Below are 19,620 nucleotides of genomic sequence, written 5' to 3'. Positions count from 1 at the left end.
GAATAATTTACTTAAAATATTTGACTCTAACAAAGGAAGAGAAAAGCCTATTTTCTGGCTTTTACATATACAATTATAAAGTATTAAGGGAAATTTTATTTTTTCATAATATAAGCTAATACAACCAAATATATTCTTAAACTTGAATATCTTTTAAAGTGTAAGTCAATTGTAATAGTCATATCTTCTCAGCATTACTTTCTTTGCATTTATTACAACAGATTCCTGACTTACTATGAGATTCATCATGGAATACATTTTGCATTACAAATCTATTTAAAAGGAAAATGTAACATCCTATAATGGCAAGTAGATATCATAGCTTAAATAGTGAAAAATATTTACACAACAGTGTAAGAAACCCCACTTTGGAGTTCCCATTGTGGCTCAGTGGTTAACAAACCTGACTAGTAACCATGAGGTTTCTGGTTTGATTCCTGGCCTCGCTTAGTGGGTTAAGGATCTGGCATTGCCATGAGCTGTGCTGTAGGTCACAGACTTGGCCGGATCCCGCATTGCTATGGCTCTGGAGTAGGCCGGCGGCAGCTTCAGCTCTGATTAGACCCTTAGCCTGGGAACCTCCATACTATGCCACAGTCCTAGAAAAGACAAAAAGACAAAAAAAAGGAAACCTCACTTTTGTTAAAAAAAAAAACAACAAACACATTTTTTTGTTTGTTTTAGGTGCTATTTTTTATTTTGGGAGGAAATGCTTTAGTTTCTTTTATCCTTTTAACATGTAGATGAGGTTTCTACAAATGAAGATAAATCTCTACTAGTACTGCTCAAAGACATTAACCCCATTTAAGCCTCAGTGAACCTTAAAATATAACCCTGCTTGGTGGATATCTAATGATGTCCTCTATACAGTGCTCTTGATATATTTTTGGATATAAAGTCTTGGACTCCTGGACCCCATAATAGGTCTATAGGAAAGAGTCATTTAGTTTCATTTTCCCATGGAATTAAAGAATTCCCATAGATTAAATAAGATAAGAATTTGGCCTTTTGCCTAGAAGAAGGAAAATGTCACAGAAGCTCTTCTAGAATAGTCAGTTATACAAAGCCAGAGCACTTCTGCTTGGTTCAGTTTTAATTAAAACAACAATAATTCAGAACCACTGTTTACTGCTATCAGTATTTGTAAGTTATTCATGTTTTGTTCATTACAAATAAAAATGTTTTGGGCATCATCCACTTTATATATTACATTCTGAAATAAAGGTACTTCTGAAAATATCTATGCTGCAAAGCAGAAAAATGAAGTGTGTTATATCATTTGTATGGAGAGAATTAAATCATAATCTTTGTAGAATGTTTAGGGTTGTATATATTTTTTCATTTACACCTCTAATTATGAACTAGTACATTTTAAATCCAAAAGCTTATTAATGTCACATTGGCTAGCTGGTTTTCTCTTCCTTCCTTCCTAACTTCTTTCCCTCCCTCCCTTCCTTCCACTTCTTTTCTCCTCCTCCTTCTTCTTGCTTATATAGAACAAGCTGTGTATTCAGAAGCAAAAGCAAGTGTGGTTTGTTACTGTTGTTTTGAAACTGATGTATGTGTCCTTGGCTAAATTTAGATTCCAGTGAATGGTGCTGGATTGCAATTCAGAATTTTAATCTATTTTCTATCTACTTTGTTTTAGTGTTAAGTAATGACCAAATAGAGCATGGAGGATTATAACACTGAGTTCTCAAGAATAGCAATTAGAGAACTGATAATAAAATTGCTAAAAAATTAAATGATTTGGTGAAGACAAATAAATACGAGCAATTTAACTAAGTATTATGGGGATTCTAAACATATATTCCAGTGATGGCAGAATTACCCTTGGGCAGAAGAATGCTACCTAATTGTCATCATTTTAGGAAATACTGAGTGGGCAGAGATGGAGGTGGGCGGTACAGCAATTTACTATAGCCCCCTAGGATCCCCCATTTCTTTAAGATTTCCACTCTTCGAAGTTTGTCTTGCCATTCAAGTGGAAAGATACATTTTTAACAGCTTGGTTGTCAAGAAAGTAATTTTAAAGGTATGGTTCAATTTCAGGAAGAACTTTTGGGAACTCTGCAAAGATTCTGACCAGCCCTCCCACCGCCTCCCCCGCAACTCTCAATTAAGCCAAGGGAAGGAACACCAATGATAGATACTAGCTGAAGTGGGAGAGACAGTGGGAAAAGCTGATCAGCCTAATAGGGCCCAATCGCTTTTTGGCCTTTGCCCTAAAGAATCATTAACCCGAGTTTGGAAGGGGTGGAAAGGGGAGTCATTGGCCGGAGCCGACGATGCCTATGGGGGAAAAATCAAAAGCTCCCCGCCACTTCCCCAAAGGCACCTGGATGTAAGTGGAAATCCCTCCCCTGCATGGGCTCGTTCCCATCTCGACAGCAAGTTTGTTTTCAAGCGTTAGCCACCTGTGTGAGGCGCTCCGCGTGAGAAAGGTGGCGTGGAAGACGCGAGAGCTCAGCCCCACGGCTGGAGAGCCTCTCCTGGTGAGGCTGGCGGTCCAAACGCCTCGCGAACTCAGAGCTCGTAGGATGCGCAGTCCGCTCTGCCCTCGCACGTCGCCGGGATTGTAGCCCCACGTCCTCCAGCCTGGTGTCCTGGGAGTCGGCTGACGCCTCCCCAGTGTGCTCGGGGTCCTCCCGGTCCTCTCCGGCCCGCCTCCCCGCCCCCGAGGTAGTGCTCCCGCCTCGCTCCGCCCGCACATCCCCCGGCGCGCCCAGAGGTTTATCAGGCTCCCCACACGCTCCGCCGGCTTCCTCCCGCGCTCAGCGCGAGCGAACCGGGCAGACCCGGCGCGGCCTCGGATCCCCCATCCGAGTCCCTTCTCCCGCTTTCCTGCCACCGCGCTCCCGGCTCTTCTCCCCCGCGCCGCGGCGCCCACGGCGGTTCAGGTTTAATCCCGGTTCGACCTGCTGTTTGGCTCATCCTCGCACTCAGCCTCGCCGTCAGCCCAGAGAAGTGGAATCTGCCCTGAAACTCTCGGTGGCTGGAGCCGGCAGACTGGGCATGCTCAGAAGCCAGGGCTGGCTTTGGTCTCAAGTAGGAAGCTTTTGCACTCGGGAGGCAGCAGCGACTTTGGGGAAAGTTGATCGGAGAGGGGAGGAAGCCCCAAGACGCGGAGCAGCAGCAGGAAGGAGCCCCCGGCAGCCCGGAGGAGCATGGGCACCCTACGGGATTTACAGTACGCGCTCCAGGAGAAGATCGAGGAGCTGAGGCAGCGGGATGCTCTCATCGACGAGCTGGAGCTGGAGTTGGATCAGAAGGACGAACTGATCCAGAAGCTGCAGAACGAGCTGGACAAGTACCGCTCGGTGATCCGGCCGGCCACCCAGCAGGCGCAGAAGCAGAGCGCGAGCACCTTGCAAGGCGAGCCGCGCACCAAGCGGCAGGCGATCTCCGCCGAGCCCACCGCTTTCGACATCCAGGATCTCAGCCATGTGACCCTGCCCTTCTACCCCAAGAGTCCACAGTAAGCTGGGGTTACGCTCCGGGTCCATGTGGCACGCTGTCGGTGGGGAGCAGCGGATCTCTGTGTTGTCTGTCGGCCCCCGCCCCTCACGCTTGCCATGTCTGTCCTCATCCTCAGAAATGTTTCATTTTAACGGGCACTTTTTGCAGGGCTGTGCACGTTTCTCAGAGCCAGACTCACTGCACCTTCGCTGCCTTCGTGTCTTTGTCAGAAGTCAAGATATCTTTTTAAAAATAATGTGCATATACATTCATATATGCCATCAACTGCACGTAGAGTTTGAATGCGCCCCCAGGTGTGTGTTCAGCTGTGTGTGTGTGTGTGAGTGTGAAAAGAGAAATAGAAAGCCCGGTCTCCCAAATGCCCTGGCAAACCTTCCCAACCGGAAAATCTTAAATGCAGGCTCATCAGACTTGAAATGAAATGCGTTCTGCTATCACCCCTACTTTCTATGCTTTCCTGGCTCTCCCGGATTTCTCTACATGCTGGCGATTCTCGCTGGTACCTTTCAAACCTGATGTTCTGGTATCATTAAAGTGTCAAAAATAAGCAAATACACATATAAAATGAAGTACCCCCTGAATTGGATGACATTTACAATCCACAAATGGAAGCCTAGTCTGTTGATTTAAAAAAAGTAATTTTTTTTCATAGCATCTGAGGAAGAATATTGCTTATTTTCCTTAAGGAATTTACATAACCTTATTGATGAGATGCCTCTTTCTCCCAAGAAGGTTGCAGGTTTCCCGGGTCAAATATAGAGACATAGGCTTACCTTTATTGACAACATGGATATATTGTTTGCCTTACTTCTGGCTTCTGATACAAGCACTCTGTTATTGTTCTAGCATTTTAGAAAACTGTGTGGTTCTGATGTCAGTGGGCTTCGCAACTTAGGTGGGAAAATTGAATGAAACTTTTTATACACCAGAGTTCTTGTGAAGAGTAAAGTGGCAGGAACATGAAGTTAATATGGCATGAGCACCCAGATGAGCGGTATTTTAAGTTAATAGGTGATGACAGAATTGATAAAATTGAAGGATTTTGCTACTGTCTTCCTAACTACATCTTGTTGGCTGGATGACACGTGTTACGTAATAATACATGGTCCCTTGGAGCCCTTTACTTCCTAAATGCAAGGATTTCATGTAAGGTTGAGTATTTGATTGTCTCCATTTGTATTTATTGAATGGGGGGGTGGTTGTGAGTCCGTATTAAAGATACTTTTGAAAACTTAAGAGTTCTACCTATCTTTGTTAGTTGTCCTAGATCATTTCCTCTTCCTCATGCAGATTTAGCTGAAGGAGGCATTTATATTCTGTGAGTGTCGAGCAGAGACAATAAGGATAAAATGTCTGAGATGCTACCCTCACCAAGTTACCGTAATAGTTCAATAGATTTAAATCTGCCTTAGAAACCCGAATGATCTGTACGCACTTCAACTTTCTCTGGTAAGTTAATTTGCAGTCCTGACACGCTTCCCTGTTTTAGCTAACGAGGTACATGGTCATCTCTCCAGGGCCAAGTTTTGCATAATGAAAAAAATAACTCAAAGACAGCTCTCTGCATCTTTAAGCAATCCATGGGATCTCATTTTAGTATCTGCAGGACTTTGGAGTAACACAGCACAAACTCTGCTTTTATAAAAAGACCATTTTAATAGGTTTTATAATGAAGTGTGATCAAGCCAGCTGATAACTCCAGTTAAACATTCTATCAGACAAGATCTGAAGGAATGCAGGCAGTAGGGACTGAGCTGTTTAATGTGGTAAGTTTTAGAAATCTCTTGGTGCTCGATACATGGGAACAACTAGCTTTTTTTAAGAATCCATGGTAGAACATGAAATTAGTGTGGCAAATAATTCACAACATTATGATATAATAAACAGTTGATCTGTTGAACCATACTGTGCATTTTGATGTTTGTTTAATAACTTGTGCTTTAAAGAAGTCAGCTATAAAGGTATCACCATGGTTTTGGTGATTCTAAGGGATTATAGTGAAGAAAACGATAGAATGAATGTCTTCCAAGCTTAAATAATTTTGGAAAAACATCTGTTCTTTTTTCACACTTACATAAAGAAAACTAGAATAAAATTGGCTTAAGTGGTAAAGTGTACCTTTTTGTAAGAGAAAGAGAAGTTTATTGTATGCAAAATGATTATACTTAGGTCATTTGAATGATTGCGCAGGATAGTTCCACCAAGGATTAGGAAAACTAACTTGTCAAAGTGAAGACTTGTTTGAACTTCATTTTATTTCACTATAAATCATTTGATTCGTACCGACTTACTGGCAACAAGTGTTTATATCCTTAAGTTTTATTTCAAGTACAACTTAAATTTGCTCGTCTTTCTTAAGCTTACTGATTATTGTGAGTTGGAGTTAAAATGAAACCATTTAAATAACCCAAAACTGAGGGTAAATGCAGGTTTCTGTTTGTGTTCTATTCTCTCTCTGTTAGATACAGTAACTGCTCAGAGAATGTTCTACTCAATTGTCTATGCTTGTTTACCTTTTGCTTATTGAGGTTGCCTTCTGGGGATTAAAATTTTTAGAAACTTCTTTTTTATTAGTGATTTTTGATCATTTGAAAAACAGTGTAAAATATAAATTAACTTATGGACTTAGATTATCTTAATGTGTTTGGTTTGGGATTTTCCCTGTGAGCTGGGAATGGAGGGAGGGAAGGCTCTGTCAGATTCCAGCACAGAGCCAGGGCACCTCTGGTGCCCCTGTGAGGCCGAAGGAGCGTTTCTGTTTGTCTTTCACACCTGTATAGAAATAGCTCTTAAGCCCTTTTTCTGTAATCAATGCAAAGAGCAAAGAACCCATGTAGCAAATTGGAATCTATGTTCTACTGTTACCAAATAACTACTTTTAAATAAAACTTTAAGACTTTATGTTTTTAATTCAATTAAGCAAATATAGTCTCAAAAATGAAAACTATCTAAAAATACTCATTTTATGAGATCAGATAGCCTGTTGATTATGTAGATAGAAATGGTTCTTATGGCCTTTTAAAGTAATTTTATTTCATGCTATTTTATTCCTGAAAATTAACTCTATAGTAAGTTAGAACATTCAGTCTCTGGTATTTTGATCTAAATCCTTCACCTACTGTAAATAGTCTCATATCCTTTCCATTTTGCTGTCATAGGGCTCTGTGTCATTTCAGTTGAGCTAGAAAGACTCAAGTTTCTATCAAAAGTTGTTAGTGTTTCTGTATTTTTGTTAAGCTGTTGCTTTTCACCCCAGAGGTAACTGAATTTCAAAGAATGATGACGTATTTTGTTTTGTAATGTTACATTTTTTGATTGTGAAATACTTTGGAAGAGCTGAGGATAAAGAGAAATATATTTTCTTATTTTTAGGGAGGCATTCCTTTTAACAAGGTCTTATCTGATCTTTTAAACCTTGATATCAGTACATTCCAAGAGAAATAAAATCTTCCTAAAGGCTGTCTGTTAAATTCTGTAGGAAGTTGGGAGAATTCTAGATTTTAATGTAATCATAGATGGCATATTATTAAAACATGAACTTCTTCAGAGGTAGCAATTAAATTTCAAATATGCCCCATTTCTCAGTTTAGTACATTTATGGGCCATTCCATGTGCAAGTTAGTGTCAGGCATCAGAGATGAGGGATGACTAGGTCTTATCCTCAAGGAGTTAACCAGGGGTTAACAAGACTGCACAAGGAAATATTCTAGAAAGTAGAATAAAGTAAGTCACAGAGGAGCTACCTAAGACAGTTGGCAAAATATAATTGAACCCTTTTCATTTTATGGTATCAGAAACTTTTGTGGAAGTGGAGGTATTTAAGTATTTGGCTGATGGCCACAACTAAGGTGAGTGGTGATGGGCTGAGAGTGGCGAGGTTAGGGTGGGCCAGGCCATCAGCAAAGGGACAAGATAACAAAAGAAGGCAGAGGGTACACCTGGGAAATGACAGCATTTAGTGGCTATCCAAGAGTACTGTGGTGGGAATTGAGGAAAAGCCCTTTGAAGCCTGAGAGAATCAGGATGAGTAAGTGAGGGCACTTCTGCTTGTTTTTGGAATAATCGAGAATTGTGTATGTGTGCATGCTTTACACTGAGGACTAATTGCTACCCACTGTTCAAGCTTTGAATCTTAGAATGTCAGTGCAGTCCTCTAACCAGCACAGTCCTAATAATAACCATAACAATCCCAACTAGGTAAGTGTATTTAATTGAACCAAGCATCAGATGATTGAAACTCTTAGAGAAACTGAGTTCCACTCTTAAAGACAGCAAGTTCCTCCTTCCACTCACTTCTAAATGGCCCCAATGGAAAGGATCTAATTTTAGGCCACAGACTAGCATGGCAGAGTCCTTACATACCCCAGGCAAATGGGACTTAGAAGAGAATTGAACTGGAGGTTGATTTTTGAAATTCATCTTTCTTGTTCTTGTGGAGGAGTTCAGTTTCAACTTAATATTACTCTAATAGACTATCCAATTTAAGTTTGATCATTAATTTGACATTATAGTCTGTGCAGTAAAATTGAAGTTGTGGCAGCCTTTATAAAAATATGACCGGGTTGCTGAAACCCTATTAGTGTGTTTTGAAGGACAGTCAAGTTGTGTGCCCCTAAAATGAGGCTTATGATGGAAATACTGACAAGCCCTTCAATAGAGTAGCTCTAAAGACTGCCTGAGAATATAAATCACCAACTCCCTTGCTCTACTGGGCCCCATTTCCAAGCTCCTACTACTTGTTATTTCACTAAAGAGTTGGGTTTAGATTCCTGTTGGGAAAAGGTCAAAGAATACAGACGGTGTTTCTATTGTTGCTGTTTGCAGGTTATAAGGCATATGGACACATTTTTTTTTTTTTTCTGTCTGCCTAGCAATGGAGGGTCTCCATAGTATCCTAGCAACCAGATTTGAACACCAGGCTGCTGCTCCTTCTCCCATCTCTACCATAGGTGCTGCTGCCCATCCCAGAGAACGGGGCCTGATGCTGGCACTCAGACCCTCCGACTTGAATGTTCCCCGCTCCGAGAACACAAGACAATATGATAAATAAGCACATGCTGAAAGCAGCATTTACCAGGATGCGCAACAGCTTATTATGCAATCACATCTGTGGCATTCGGAATCCTAATCTGAATTGTGGAGCTGGCGCTGCTTGCCACCTCAAACCTGACAGCCCTTTTCCTCTTCCTCACACCCGGCCTCTGACACCAGTTCCCTTTTCCTCTCACCATCATCTCCCGATGACTGTATTCCTGAGCAGGCATCTCCTTCAGATGTATTTTATGGGAAGTTACATATGTGCAGCCTGGTTGAACTCTCTGAGCCTATTTTGCTTGTAAGAGCAGAGGGATGTTCTCCCTCCAAAACTGTCATGTAAATATAAACAAGAGCATGGAATCTGTAGCTACACAAAACAGATGTTGAACAAAAGGTGGGACTAATAGTATACTCTCTGAAGTGTCTTGTTTCTGAATGGATTTCTTAATCATAGGTATTAATAGGAAAAAAGCAGGAGAGAGTGGGAGAAGAGAAGTGTGTCAGGGGAAAAGGAAAGGGCAAAACGCATGACTATTCTGAAAGCGGCACCATATTTGCAAAGAAGTTGGAAAGGACCTATGGGCTTTGTGGACAAGTGAAGAGGCAATGAGAGTGGGACAGAATTTGTAAGTAAGATAGTACTCTGTGGATAAAGACAACTAAATTGGAGTATACCAAAGACTTGCCTCCTCTGGGAGTGGGAGCTATACTGGGATTTTGGCACAAAACCATTAAGATGTTTCCCTTTAGACCAGTGCTTGTTTTGAATGCTGTGTATTATCCCTTTGAAACATCCCTTTAGTTTGATACCATGGAGGGACTGGTGGTCTTTGTGCAGTCCACAGTGCAAAAGAAAGGAATGAGGAAGACAAGTCAGTTGCATCACTGTTTCTTAAAAAAAAAAAAAATCAGAATGGCACAGTCCATCATGGTCACAGTGGCTCACATTTATTGAGCACTTACTTTGTGCCAGGTATGGCTCCCTGCTGTTTACATAGATTATCTTTTTTATCAAACAAGATAAAAGTGAAGAAGATTCCAGATTGTCCCCATTTCACAGCCATAAGGGATGGGACACTGAAACTCAGAGAAGCCAAGTAACTTGCTCAAATTCACACTTTATAAAAGGCCGAATCTGAATTTGAACTTGAGAGCCATTCTCCCTAGCCACTAGGTTCTTCTACTTGCCAAAGAGGTGAGAATTAGGCAATTGCATGAAATCCTCATAAATAACCTACTGGCTATTCTCAGGGGAGTATCTGTTCACCAATAATTAAATAAAAAACAGAAGGACTTTGGGAAAAGTGGTTAAAATAAGATATGACCATGGTTCCAACACTTTGCTGCACACTAAAATCATCTGGGGAGCTTTTTTTAAAAAAAAAAAAAAACAGTGCCTAGGTTTTACCCCCAAACCAGTTAAAATCAGGATGTCTGGGGGTGGAAGGCAACCATCGGTATTTTTTTTTTTTAGTTCCTCAGATAATCCCAATGAACAGAACAATTTAGGAAACATTCAGATAAGAAGGCAGCAGTGTGTATATGTGTGTATAAATTTATGTGTGTTATATTGGGCAAAGCACCAGGATAAAGTTTCCACTTAATGAGTCGAATGTTTCTGTGGGCTAGAACCTTTAAGCACTAGGGACTGGCAAAAGCAGTAGTTTTTTTGCTCATTTGTTCTTTTTTTCTGCCAAATCATAGGTGTATATTATTTCATTAATGTCTAATTTATTGCCCTAGATAAGTAACGCTTACTTACTAGCCCATTGGTTCTCAACCCTGGCTGCGTGTTAGAATCACCTCGGGATTCTGCCATCTCTATAGATTCTGATTTTAATTGCTCTGTGGTGGACTGCGGGGGGGGGGGTAGGAATATTATTTTAGCTCCCAGGGTAATTCTGATATGCAGCCAGGATTGAGAACCTCTTGGGCTGCCCATTCCATATCAGCTGTTACAGTTTCCTTGAATCCCAAGCTTTGGGAAATCTCTTTCCTTGGTTCCATTTTCCCAAGTCCAGTCCCCTGGCCGCGGTAGAGCCAGGCAGCTCCAGTTCCCCAGTCTCCATAGCAGCTGCACTTGTCAGTTTCACTATGATCTCCAGAGTTTTACATGCAAGGACGTGGGGCAAAAAAGTGGCAGCAGCTCCCTTCAGTGGGTAAGTGTCCTTCCTCTTTTCCAGCCATGAGCCCTGGCCACAGTTCAGATGACACCTCAGGATCAGCCATCAACCCAAATTTGTTTTTCAGTCTCACTGAGGGGAGCTGCCTTGTTAGCCAGTCGGACTGCTTCCTTGTGTCCCAGATGCTTCTATGCAATGTTAGGTATAGGAAGGTGAAACAATGGTGAGCCCCCTTGGAAGAGTAGTCCAGGTCCTGGAGCGTCTCTCCTCCTGGTATGTGATGTCTCTGGAGCCAGCTCCAGTTTTTTTTTCTCTCCTACAGATATTTTATCCTTTTAAGGCAAACAGTGTGAGCTCAGGCTGAGGAGTACTTTCCAAGGAGGCTTCAGAGAAAGCAGAGCGAGCACATCAAGCTCTCAGCCCCCTTTCCAGATGGTTTGGTTTGAGCAAATAGGTCTGGGCACTGTGGGCAGATGAGAGGTGTGACATGACACCTGCACTAAGAGAACCTCAGTGGGTTCTGTGGGAAGGCTCCTAGGACCAGGACGCTGGGGATTCCCACGCCTTGTGGTCACAACCTCATTGCTGCCCCTATTGCCAGCGTTTTGGTCTCTTCCTTGCCCTCTTTCCCCTTATATTGTTAAAAACTCCTCAAGATGATTCCAGTTGTCTCTGATGGGAGCCTTGTTACATTGGTAATTTAATCTTTATCTTTTCAGGTGAGGATTTGCCAATGGAGCCCTTTATATAAGTGATGAAAATAGCTAATATAATTGCAAACACTTTTTGGTAAAAATCATCGCTTTAGAATGGGAGTCAGCAAGAAGCTTTCTTGTTTCTTTCTCCCTCCTTCTAAAATATGAAATTGTATCTAGCTGACAGCTAGCGTGTTAAAGCAGAGTAGCTATAAGGCTGCCCAGAGAATTGGGGACCTTAATTATGCAGGGAAGTTAATCATAAGGAAAGTAAACACTTTCATTATGACTCCAGTTTCATGTCATGCCTTTGATTATTGGACCTAAATGGGAAGGACCGGAGGAATTAGCGACGATAAAGACACATGAGTAAAAGCATGTGTTTGCTTATACGACTTCGCAGTTAGAAGCACAATGATGGGCAAGAGTTGGAGGTAGGACCCTGGGAAAGTATCCATATCTTAAAGTTCTTATAATCCAAGATAGGCAGGGATGGGGGAAGGGGATAGAAAAAGAACTAGTGACAATTTAGTGCGAACATATACTACTTCCACCTGCATCAAACATTTGTTTAAAATGTTAATTACGTTTGCCTGTCTGAAGATCATAAGTGCTAATTAAACTTCAGCAGAATTCCTTTATGACAGAGGCAATTTCAATGACTTCTGCATAGAGGTGGAGTAACGTGGTGCTGCAAAAACATAGGCAAATAGCTTAATTATTAATATGTGTCAAAAGCAGATATCCTAATGCTGTTGACCTTCTAATACTCAGTTATATTTTCTCCCTCTAGACCATACCCAACGTGTAGCATTGTATTTCTCTGAACATGAAATAAACATAGTATTAGCCAGTAAGATTAGTTTGGTTAAAGTGTATTCAATGTCGGTGATGACAAATACACTTCAGTTAAGCAAAACACTTTTGCTATTTTCTGAAACAATTGTATTGTGGTCATATCAAGCTTTTACCAGATCTGGGCCAAGGAATAATGCAATCATGTGAGGGAAAAGCTTCTCCTTTCTGGATATACTGTATATCATCTTAATGGTCCAACTTTATCAATAGATTATAGTGTTGACAGTGCTTTTATGTCTGGACTGGGAAGAAAGAAAAAAGGGTTGTCTTGGCAAGAAAGAAAAATAGGAATTCTAAATTTTGCCCCTCTGGAGTTATTGTTGCTGATGGATTGGAGGGTGGATTGGCCATACTGTCTGGCATCTGCAGGTGGCTGGCCAGCACACTGTGCAAGCCAGCACAGCTCCATGCTTCCATCTTCATAAAATACACTTTGCCTAAATCACTGGTGACTGAGGAACACATTTCATATTACGGCGAGGCAGAAAAGATGGCCTCCTATTAGATCTGTGCTGGTTTGACAGGGTGTCACCGTCTCCTTTACAGAGGAATATTAAACCTCTGAAGGTGACAGGTACTATTTTGCTAAGCGTGTAGTGGCAACTCATTATGTCAGTGGGAGGAGAGAAAAAAGAAAAGATGCTGTGGAATAAACCCTGGAGTGTCCACTGCCTGCACTGTTGAGCTTGGAACTCGGTGTGGAATCATGGTCTTGGCTCTTGGCAATTGCTACCCTCTTATTTAGGAGCTGAGGATACAAGAGCTTAGAAGAGTGAGCCCACAGACACTCAGATAAGTACAAGTAGTTTTTTGGCTGGAAGATCCATTCAGAGAATCCCTCTTTATTTTGAGTAAATGGATTTTACTTAAAAAAACTTTTTCAGTTCTGAATTGTTGGAGGAAAATCTTTTTTCTCCCCCTAGTGAATGGTACATTGCAAAATGAAAGAATTGTTCAAAGTTTCTAGTCATCCACTTAATACTTAGCTTTATAAAAATGTAATATTCAACTCCAGTGTATATTTGTATGAGCAGTGTTTTTTGTAGATCTGAAAAGCTTTAGAATATTGCAAAAGAAACTGCTGTGGCTTTAAAAAAAATAGTGCTGGCCTTCATCAGGGAATAGTAATTTTTCTTTTCTTCAAACTCTCACTTCAGACTTTTTGTTGTTCTCCATAAAAGGAAAACATGACATGAAAAATTGTAATCTGCCTGACTCTGCCTCCCAAATGTTTTAACATTACTGGGTATGGAGACCTACACTCTATCATTGGAAAAAAAGAAACAAGAACTAAATGCTTTCTTGTTCATGTAGCATTGAATGGCATAGAACTGAAAGGTTATTACTTTGAATTTGTACTTATGAAAAGGAATGACAAATAGAATAACAAGCCCACTGTGAATGAAGCATCTTTTATTAACTTCTTGCCACTTCTTCGAATACTTCATGAATTCATCTAGCCTTTGCCTTTTTGATGCTTTGCTTAAGGCCTTAAGATGTGCATGTCCCCTCTTTTTGACATTTGGTGGGAAATACCTAGCCTAAAAAAATAGTTTTTTTTTTTTGATAGACCCTGCTAAAAGAGTATAGTCCATGGCATTTGAAATAATGATTACAGAAATAAATTCCATAAATGGAGAAGTTAGGTATATAGAAGCACTATATAGGTATGAGTGTTTGATTACAGGTTTATGGATAATTATAAGAAATTATTTCAGGAGTTCCTGTAGTGCCTCAGCAGGTTAAGAACCCGACTAATATCCATGAGGATGCGGATTTGATCCCTGGCCTTGCGCAGTGAGTTAAGGATCTGGCAATGCCACAATGTGTGGCATAGGTCATAGATGCAGCTTGGATGTGGCTTTGCTGTGGCTGTGGCATGTAAGCTGACAGCTGCAACTCTGATTTGACCCCTAGCCCAGGAACTTCCATATGCTGCAGGTGCGGCTCTAAAAAAAAAAAAAAAAAAAAAAAAAAAAAAGTGAAAGAAAGAAAAAAATTGTTTCAGAGAAATTCTGAAATAATTCAGGGTAATATGAAGTAATTAATTCTGAAGTAATATCTGAAATAGAGATATCTGAAGATAATCCAAAAATTATAGTCCATCTATAATATACTCATGATTATTTTAAGCAATCCAGAGTTACCCTTCTGTACCCCTAGAAATGAAGAGATTAAAAGAACTAATATTGAAATAGTTGAGTGACGATTCTACTGCAAAATGTGCAGAGACATATATACAGGCAAACACATCACCAGGGTCTTTATCCTAAAGCATGAAGCAAAATCCTGCCTGTCACAGAGGCAGCTGCCTGGGTCAGGTAACCCTTTCTCTTCTGTGGCTTGTCTTATCTTTGGCTATCACTGCTCAAGTCATATGCCATGTAAATCATTTTTCATCACAGAGCAGTACTCTGTCTTTTGGATTCCCGAGGGTTACTGTCAGTGTGATAGATGGAAAAGAACTCAAGTGTACATTTATTTGTCTTGGCAAGAGTGGTATTTTCTGCTGGATGAATTTAGAGGTTATTAAATAATATCTAGGTGAGCCCTTGCTAGTGAGTTTTTAAATCATCTATAGCAGACTTCTCCCCCTTCCTTCGTGACTCTCGTTACTATATTTCAAACTCTTTTTTGTAGTTCAAACTGTTGCTTCATCATCATGAAGGGGAAAAACTTGCTCAAATTAGGCTCAGTTTTGTCTTCATCTTTTGTCTTTTTCTATAGGCATCAAGAACACTTTCTCTCATCTCTACAGAAATCCTTCATAAAGCGAAGGTGATAATCGTTACTTTTTAGCCTTGTCTTTATTTGTCAGTTAGTGATGATGATAATGATCCTTGTTACTAAAATATTTGTCTTACTGTATATTACATAAGCTTTCTCCTTTAATTCTCTCAATTATCTGATAAAGTAGATACTATGATAATCCCATTTTTTTTTCCCAGTCAGAGAATGTAAGGTACAGAGACTTTAAAACAATTCACTCAAAATGAAGCAGTTGGCTTGAGGCACTCAAATGCAGGTCTGTGTTACCCCAGAGTCAATGCCATGGCCATTGCTTAGTTGATTGTCCCAACAACTCTTTTTTTTTTTTTTTTTTTGTCTTTTTGCCTTTTTTCTAGGGCCACACCTGTGGCATATGGAGGTTCCCAGGCTAGGGGTCAAATTGGAGCTATAGCCACCAGCCTATGCCAGAGCCACAGTAACGCCAGATCTGAGCCATGTCTGCGCCCTACACCACAGCTCACAGCAACGCCGGATCCTTAACCCATTGAGCGAGTCCAGGGATCGAACCCACAACCTCATGGTTCCTAGTCGGATTTGTTTCTGCTGTGCCACGACGGGAACTCCATTTTTTTTTTTTTAATATAAATGGTATTTCAATTCCCTTTTATAGTTGTGTTCCTTTTATGTAGTTCTTTAGTAATTTTTTATATACCCACATTTGTCATGTGCCATATATCTGTATACTTGTGGTGGCCAAGAATATGTTCTCTTTTAGAGACTAGCAAACCTTAATATCATGGGAGTTCTTACAATATACTATATTTCTGCTGTATTCAAATTGTTAGCAAATACAATTGCTCACACCTAAACCATTTTTTGCTGCATCATACCTAGAACATTTTCTCCATCTTGTACTTTTCATATTTTGGTTTGATTTTTTTTTTTTAACTGAAATTTTTTTAGTGGCTTGTGCTTGTCCCTGTTGAATCAAATTCTAATTTTAAAGAAACATCCCCTCAATTTACCAATACTTTATTTCCTTATTGATTTTCCTCTAAATATTGGCATCTTAATTTAATTGAGTGTCATTAGAAAGTTTATAAAATTACCCTCTGATTCTTTTTTTCTGATTGCTTAGTCTGTGGATTGATTTTCAGTGGTTTGTTTATTTATTTGTTCCACTGTTTACCAAATATTTATTAAATAACTACTTAGTATAGAATTCTACTAGATGCATCTCTTTATCAACCCCACAATATTTAATGCCAGAAAATCTGTGATTTTCAAATATATGGTAAAAAAAATAGTGCCTTTTCAGGGGCTCTTCCCACATGGATTGAGCCCAGCACACCTGGGCTGGAGACAGGTTTCTGGTTCTCAGTGTCTGACTTTGTAGTGCTTTTCCTTCTTCGTATCTATCAGGGTTTGAATTTCTATATATTGGTCATTACTTGTTTATCATGTAGTTCTCTCAGAAGATGGTGAATTCCATGAGAACAGCCAGTGTCTCTTGCTCCATGTTGTAGCCCTGGAGCCTAGAACAGGGCTGGCACACAGTGGATGCTTAGTAACTTTTTGCCAGAGGAAGGACAAGATGAAGCCTCTCCATGTTCCCAGCCCTCAGATACTTCATCTTTTAAATTTAACTCTTTGTTTTTTCTTTTTTTTTTTTTTTTTGGCTTTTTAGGGCCACACCTGTGACGTATGTAAGTTCCCAGGCTAGGGGGTCTAATCAGAGCTACAGCTGCTGGCCTACGCCACAGCCACAGCAATGCCAGATCTGAGCTGCATCTGTGACCTTCACCATAGCTCATGGCAATGCCAGATCCTTAAGCCACTGAGCGAGGCCAGGGATTGAACCCGCATCCTCATGGATACTAGTTGGATTTGTTTGCAGAGAGCTATGAGAAGAACTCCTGAATTTATTATTTTGAAAATGGGAAACTTATGTCCCTGGACTCAGTAGAGATCGGAGGCATGTTTGACTTGGACTGAAGAGTTTCACAAACTTTGAACTTGAATGCCTTGTCATGCCTTTGGGAGATTCCCTGAGTTCCACAGGTTCATCTGGGTACTCCAGAGCTCATCATGCCTCTTATTATTTGCCTGGCCTCTGAAGGCATGTCAGGTTTTCACCTGAAAAACTGGGATTGCATAATTTTGAAAAGTCTCTTGTAGTTTGAATAATCTGTGATTCTAAATTGTCTTTCCAGGAAGTGTATTTGTCCTCTAGCTCAAATAAATATCTCATCTTAAGCTCTGTGACATAAAACCTCAAAAATTGGTTAACCTTAAAAATTAAATGGGTTGATTGGGAAACACACACCTGGGATTAATGGAAGTAGTTTAGACCTAATCTATCAAAATTTTAAATCCTTTTGTGGACATAGCCAGAACTCTCACTTACAAAATCCTGTCAAGTTTATTTACAATAAGAGTTTGCTAATTTTAACTATCCAAATGGTCACACAGATGTTAATATTATGAGATTATAGAGACCATCAAACTCATGATAAAATATAATTTCATTAGGTGTTTATCTTTACATTAACCGAAACAAAATAGGGAACATTTCAAGCCTGGTTTTGTTAGGCATATTGTCTCTAAGCTCTTCAGGATGGAACCTTGGGAACGCCTCATTCTAGAAAAAAATCTTTTTTTTTTTTTTAACCGTTATCTGACCATATGCATATCTGTGAATGTCTGAAGTTAAATTCCTGGAAAGCCTATGTACTGATGTGTCTGTCTATCTTATATCTGGTGAATGTGGGATTTAAAAACGACATATATTAATTGGCTGGAAACATGAATATATGTGTGATCTCGTTTATGCCTCACAAGGTCTAAATGAATGAAGGACAGATCATTTTCATTTTACAGAAGAGATAATGAAGCATCAGTGAGGTGAGACAGCACAACCCAAACCCAACAGCTCTCAAGTGAGGACGCTGTTAATACAACAGGGCATCAGACTCCATTCATCCTTCTCTCCTCACTCTGTGCAGCATCAATGCAGCACAAGATTGTCTTGAGAATCCACTGAGTCCTGTGGGTCAGCAGTGCATTTATGGAAAAACACACGCAGGTAGGCTCAGAATACACCATATACAATGGATAAAGGCGTGGACTCTGTTCCGTGCTACTTTACTGCTCACGAGGTGCATGGCGTTGAATCTGTCTGAGCTTCTGTTTTCTCATTATGAATGAGGATGCTAACACAGGCCAAGATGTGAAATCATGTTCCTGAGTTTCTCAGCACAGCGCCCAAAACATAGTATGGCATAAACCATAAGCTTTTGGAATTGCTATTCTATTTTCATTGTTATTGAATTAAATCAAATTCCATTATTAAAGTGCTATCAACAGCTCTTCACCAAACTGAAGGATATGAGATGGAAAGAGATTCAGTAATGACAAGGTCCTAGAGGAGAGCCCAGTGCAATCCAGCCAGATTTTGCTGGGTCTGACTCAAAAGAAGACTGAGTGATGGCAAGAATCCTACATGAATTCTGTGTGAACTAACTGTGGGCGAGAAAGGACAAACATATAAGTAAGCTTGAAGGTCCATAATGATGCCATTTAGTTCATTCAGGAAGCAGTTAGAGGCCTACAGAAAAGTTAAGAATGGATGGGCCAAGTTTGAACTGAATGCCGTGTATTTAATTCACGTCAGGAAATCATAGTGAAAATAGTTGTCATAGTATCTGAAAGAAAAGCTGTCTAAGCTCTAAAAACAGGGAGAATACTTGGTGGTCATTCTTTGCAGTTGCATTTCTGTGACATTGCAGTAATGTGATTGTTAACGTTCACTTTAACACAAAGGGCATTATACATGTGGTCTGGGCCACTGGTGGTCTGGAATTTCTGTGCTTTATTAAAAGACCTACTGCTTTAATGATGTGATTTCAATCCATCAGAGATCTTTAGAGCAAAGTGCCTTTTCTCTTGCCTAAAATGTCTGCATAGAAGTTACGCACGGGTAATGGATTTCTATTTGAAAGCCATTCATTCCCAACTTGAACATTTGCTGTCCAGGCGGAGAAGACATCAGATGCAGAACATAATCTTCGCCTATAAATGCTTTCTGTTAATGACTTTTATACTGCATATCAAGATGTCTTTTCAAAAACATTATGATTGTGGGTGAAAGCAATGGTAACAGCCCTGTTAGCCTGTGGAGGGATACATTAATTGTCTCAGACAAATTCATGACAGCTGTGGTGATGAGCTGATAATGGAAAGCTTTAGAATAAGAATAAAAATACTAGTTTCTTCTGAAATGTGTCATGTAACAAAAAAAGGTAGATTGTTTTTAACAGCTTTATTGAGATATAATTTACATACCATAAAGTTAACCCAGTGTAACATGTATAATGCAATGATTTTTGTAAATTTATCGAGTACAACCATAACCACAATCTAGTTTTAGAATATTTCTGTTATGCCTCAAATTACCTTGGGCCCATTTGTGGTCAACCTGCCCCGCTTCTTGCTCTTTATAAATTTATGTTTTTAATATTTTTCATACGAACAGGCATCTTATTTTGCAAATGATATCAATTGACTGAAGGACTATGTGACATCAACTCATAGTTTATTTAGTGAAGTTGAGAGCATTAAGATTGTTTTTGGCCATTGTACAACTATAAATGTAATAAATTCATTGAAAAAAAAGATTATATTTGGACCCATGTTAT

At 40.0% G+C, this 19,620-nt stretch overlaps 1 protein-coding gene across 3 annotated transcripts in view; it reads left to right on the top strand.

Annotated features, from left to right (window-relative positions):
* PRKG1 (protein kinase cGMP-dependent 1) overlaps window positions 1–19,620 on the top strand; it is a 1,234,647-nt gene that overhangs the window by 78,740 nt on the left and 1,136,287 nt on the right. The window contains exon 1 of one of the 3 annotated variants that reach the window (XM_021072187.2): window positions 2,728–3,478. Coding sequence (XP_020927846.1) covers window positions 3,168–3,478 — 311 coding nt within the window. The 5' untranslated portion in view covers window positions 2,728–3,167. 3 annotated transcript variants of the gene reach the window in all.

This window comes from Sus scrofa, chromosome 14 (assembly GCF_054392235.1).
Source record: "Sus scrofa isolate SSC_HxYL_T2T_F1_AM1 chromosome 14, Sscrofa_HxYL_maternal_Yorkshire_Landrace_v2.0, whole genome shotgun sequence".
NCBI lineage: Eukaryota > Metazoa > Chordata > Mammalia > Artiodactyla > Suidae > Sus > Sus scrofa.
Note: the sequence above shows the minus strand (reverse complement) of the source record. Positions and strands in the feature narration are given on the sequence as shown.